The 4,470-nt window shown below is 35.9% G+C and overlaps 1 protein-coding gene across 1 annotated transcript in view; it reads left to right on the forward strand.

Moving 5' to 3' along the window:
- LOC107717615 (phospholipase D3-like) overlaps nucleotides 1-2,650 on the forward strand; it is a 12,376-nt gene extending 9,726 nt beyond the window's left edge. Inside the window, exons 10-12 of the mRNA XM_016524423.1 lie at nucleotides 741-903; nucleotides 1,377-1,476; nucleotides 1,602-2,650. Coding sequence (XP_016379909.1) covers nucleotides 741-903; nucleotides 1,377-1,476; nucleotides 1,602-1,789 — 451 coding nt within the window. The 3' untranslated portion in view covers nucleotides 1,790-2,650. The remainder of the gene's footprint in view (nucleotides 1-740; nucleotides 904-1,376; nucleotides 1,477-1,601) is intronic.
- Nucleotides 2,651-4,470: the final 1,820 nt, after the last annotated feature.

Below are 4,470 nucleotides of genomic sequence, written 5' to 3' on the forward strand. Positions count from 1 at the left end.
GAGTTTAAAACTCGCAATTCTGACTTTTTTTCTCGCAATTCTGACTTAATTAAAAAAACAATTTAAATTGGACTAACTCACAATTGCGAGTTTATATCTCGCAATTCTGACTATAACACGCAATTGTGAGTTATAAAATCATAATTGTGAGATATAAACTCGCAATTCTGAGAAATAAAGTCAGAATTGCGTGATATAAACTCGCAATTGTGAGTTAAAGTCCAATTTTGAAGGGGAGAAAAAGACTGATATGTTCTCAGAATTGCGAGTTCATATCTCACAATTCTAACTTTATAACTCACAATTGCGACTTTGTCTCGTAATTGCTAGTTTATATCACGCAATTCTGACTTTATTTCTCAGAATTGCGAAGTTAATATCACACAATTCTGAGAAAAATAGTCAGAATGGTGAGATAAAAAGTCGCAATTACCTTTTTTATTTTTTATTCAGTGGCGGAAACGGGCTTCCATAATTATAGTTAATATTCATTAATATTGTTAATATTTTGAATTTGATTTGATTTTATATTTACTGTTTTCATTTAGTTGAAGTTTGGTAATTTTGCGGGTTTTTTTGCATTTTGGCCCTCCCAGTCCAAGTGAAGCAATAAAGGACCATATAGTTCATTTAGAAGTTCACAGGAGCAAAATTGTCTCAGTCTGCATGGAGTTGCACATTTTTAACCTTCAAAGTACACCTCTGTAATGCCCATCATGGCTCTCCCTGATCTCCTGCAGGTACTGGGCGGATATCGATACCCAGCTGCGGCGCGTGGCTTATGAGCGTAAAGTTCGTGTGCGTCTGCTGATCAGTTGTTGGGACAATACCAACCCCATCATGTTCCCTTTCCTCCGTTCGCTAGCTTCCTTACAGGGCAAGAGCAAGCTGGACATTCAAGTGGTGAGTGCCGTCACATTTGTGTTATATCTGTTGTGTGAAATGTTCTGTCTGAACACTTAGCAAGGCTGCATTTATTTGATCAAAAACACTGTATAAACAGTAATATTGTGAAATATTATTACAATTTACAGTAACTGTTTGAATATGTTTCAAAATGTAATTTATTCCTGTGATGCAAAGCTGAATTTTCAGCATCATTACTCCAGTCTTCAGTGTCACATGATCCTTCAGAAATCATTCTGATATGCTGATCTGCTGCTGGAGAAACATTATTATCAGTGTTGAAAACTTAGGATTTTTTTGATGAATAGAAAGCAATAGAATTAGAATAGAATTTTATAACAATTAGAATAGGCATTTCTAACAATGGGGAAATCCTTACTGTCATTTTGATCAATTAAATGTGCCCTTTCCAAATAAAGCATTAATTTATATGAAACAATGTCTGATACAAATCATTTTTCCCCTCACAGAGAATTTTTACTGTGCCTTCCGACCCTCGACAGAAACACATTCCCTTTGCCAGAGTCAACCATAACAAGTACATGGTCACAGATAAGGTTGCTTATATAGGTACGGCTCACTGCTTAAACATCTAAACCCTTTACGGTTTGTCTTCTAATGTCCTGAATGATCAAAAAAAAACTTTGTCTCATTATCTTGTTGCTATACTTATTACCTGCCTCCATACTTTGCAGGCACGTCTAACTGGTCAGGGGACTACTTTGTGAACACAGCTGGATCTGCATTAGTGGTGAACCAGACTTCAGCTCAGTCCACAACCCCCACAGTCCAGGAGCAGCTGCAGGCTGTGTTTGAGAGAGACTGGGACTCTCCGTACAGCACTGACATCAACCACAGAACCAACCGCAAAGACATTTGCTAGACCAGGCTTTGTGCCAGTGCTGTGGCCTTCACACTGCAGGGGGCGCTGGAGAGTGCAAAACACTGTTAAATGGCATTTGCTGGAGGATAGTTTTCAGTACAGAGTTCTGCTCCATTTCTGGGTTCTAAAATACCAGCTTGCCTGTCCATCTTATCATGAGCTACTTTTGCACTCATAAAAACGAATAATGATGTCACTTTCACCTCTGACCAGTTGCATATATTTTGCACAAAATGTCTTTTAAATGACAATGCAATGAAATACCTCTTAACAGAAACACTTTCCTGTTAATTGATTATTTTGAACATAGTTTCTCAGGAAAAATCATATTAGCATTGATTCAATGTATTGTTCATAGCTGCTTTCTCTTTCTAAAGTGATTTCAATTGCTGCGTTTAAAAATCAGATCTGATTCATCAAAGAAGCAGGATTATTGGATTAATAACCAGTCTATTGTCATGAACGTCTCTGAAGGCATTCTTGCATGTCTGAATGCATTTGTTGTGGTGTCACCACTACTTGACTGTTTTAATTCACTCACACCACACATGAGTTTTTACTTCAGGACATGTGGGTTTTTTTATGATTTATCTGGAAGTGAAAATGTCACAGCGTCATTACCAGACATCATCATAAAGGGGAATAGTGAGCAGTAGTGAGGGATGTGTGAGTCAGTTTGAAGCTTTTATAACCTTTTTGATTTTGAAAATACGTACACTTTATTGGCTGTGAACCTTAAAACATTTAAGGGAGGATTTTTTTTTTTTTTTTTTTCAAAATTTAGTTCCTTTTACATTTAATGTCTCTTTCATTGGGAGCTGCGTGTTTTATGAAAGTGTAAACTGTTACAAATAAACACTTGATATAATGCAACTGTTTTCTAGTCATTTCTAAGTCATTTTACGTTGTTCAAATGACTTTGTCATTTGATTAGTATTGCAACATTCTTGTAGTAACATCGAATTTGTATGTGATTCTGAAAATAATTATTGATGCTCCTGGACTTCCTTCAAACAATGCATTTATAAAGACTATTTCAGGTTATTTCAGATGATTTAGGAGGGAGAACAAGTGTAACACATGCCATGAAAACAAGTCAAATCATAAGTACACACCCTTCAACACACAGAATGAATGAAATGAATGCCTGGCCAATAGACACTTGTTGATTTTCACTCTAAAATTGTTTTTCAGTAAACTAAATACAGCATGTATACTTCATTTTGCGTATTTTTATGGTCAGTATGTTACAAATGCTAAAAAATACATATACAGTTCATTCAAGATTAACAATCTTCTTTTGTTCAGCACAACTTGACACCAGAGGGTAGTATGTAAACCACAAGTCTGACACCTGCAGGCCTGTTAGAAATAGCTTTAAAGGGGTCATATGATGCGATTTCAATTTTTCCTTTCTCTTTGGAGTGTTACAAGCTCTTGGTGCATAAAGAAGATCTGTAAAGTTGCAAAGACTAAAGTCTCAAATCCAAAGAGATATTCTTTATAAAAGTTAAGAGTCAGCCACACCTACCTAAAACGGCGCGTTCTAACACGCCCCCACATGTCTACATCACAATGTGGGAAGATTTGCATAACACCGCCCAAATGTGCACGCAAAGAAAGAAAGCGTGGTTTCAGGAACAGCAGTAAATCGACGCGTTTCAGAAAGGCGGGGCATAGAGGAGAAACAATAATGTACAGTATGTGGAAAATAATGTGTTTTTTGAACCTTAAACCGGATAAACACATTTCATTACACCAAATACACAAAATAATGTTCTTTTTAGCAGCATCATATGACCCCTTTTTAACAGTTCATATTCCATTAACGATTTTTAGTACTTGATCATTTGTACAATGCAGTTAAAAACTATACCGAAAATTATTTTTTATTACTTATTTTCTTCCGTGCCGCTGTACGTGATCAGTCAGGGTGTGTCTGTGACTGGGCACCATCATGGAAGCTGAGGGTCACTGCAAGGACGTCCTGTGTTTATACAAGTGGGGCATGTTACCCTCCTCTTTAAATTGGCTGTAACATGTAACAATTACTGCTATGATTTCATAGAGACTTTTGGACCTCCATGAGCTCTTAGAGATCACAGCATTGACCATTTTTCCAGTAAATTCAGTCAAGAAGATGTGTGTGTGATGCTTCAGCTTCTTTGCTGTGTCTGCTGTCCACCTCAATGAAGCAACAAGTCACTACTACTACTACTACTATGAGATTTCTGGAATAAATTCCAACTCCAAGTTCCGGACCATTGTGAATCTGTATATTTGCACATACACAACCAGTCGATGAATGATTTCTTTTAATGTCTTGAAGATATTTCTTATGCTCAGCAAGGCTGCATTTATTTGGTCAAAAATACTGCAAAAACAGTAAAATTTTGAAATATTATTCAAATTTAAAACAATTGTTTTCTATGTTAATATATTGTAAAAATGTCATTTATTCCTGTGATGCGCAGCTGAATTTTCAGTATCATTACTCATTACATTCTAATGCTGATTTTCTGCTCAAGAAACACTGCTTATTAATGTAAAATGTTAAAAACAGTTGTGCTGCTTAATATTTTTGTAGAAACCATGATACACTACCATTCAAAAGTTTGGGGTAAGTAAGATTAAAAAGAAAAAAAGAAAGAAATGTATACTTTTATTCAGCAATAAAGATA

This window comes from Sinocyclocheilus rhinocerous, unplaced genomic scaffold (genome assembly GCF_001515625.1).
Source record: "Sinocyclocheilus rhinocerous isolate Xijiao unplaced genomic scaffold, SAMN03320098_v1.1 scaffold240, whole genome shotgun sequence".
Classification (NCBI taxonomy): Eukaryota; Metazoa; Chordata; class Actinopteri; order Cypriniformes; family Cyprinidae; genus Sinocyclocheilus; species Sinocyclocheilus rhinocerous.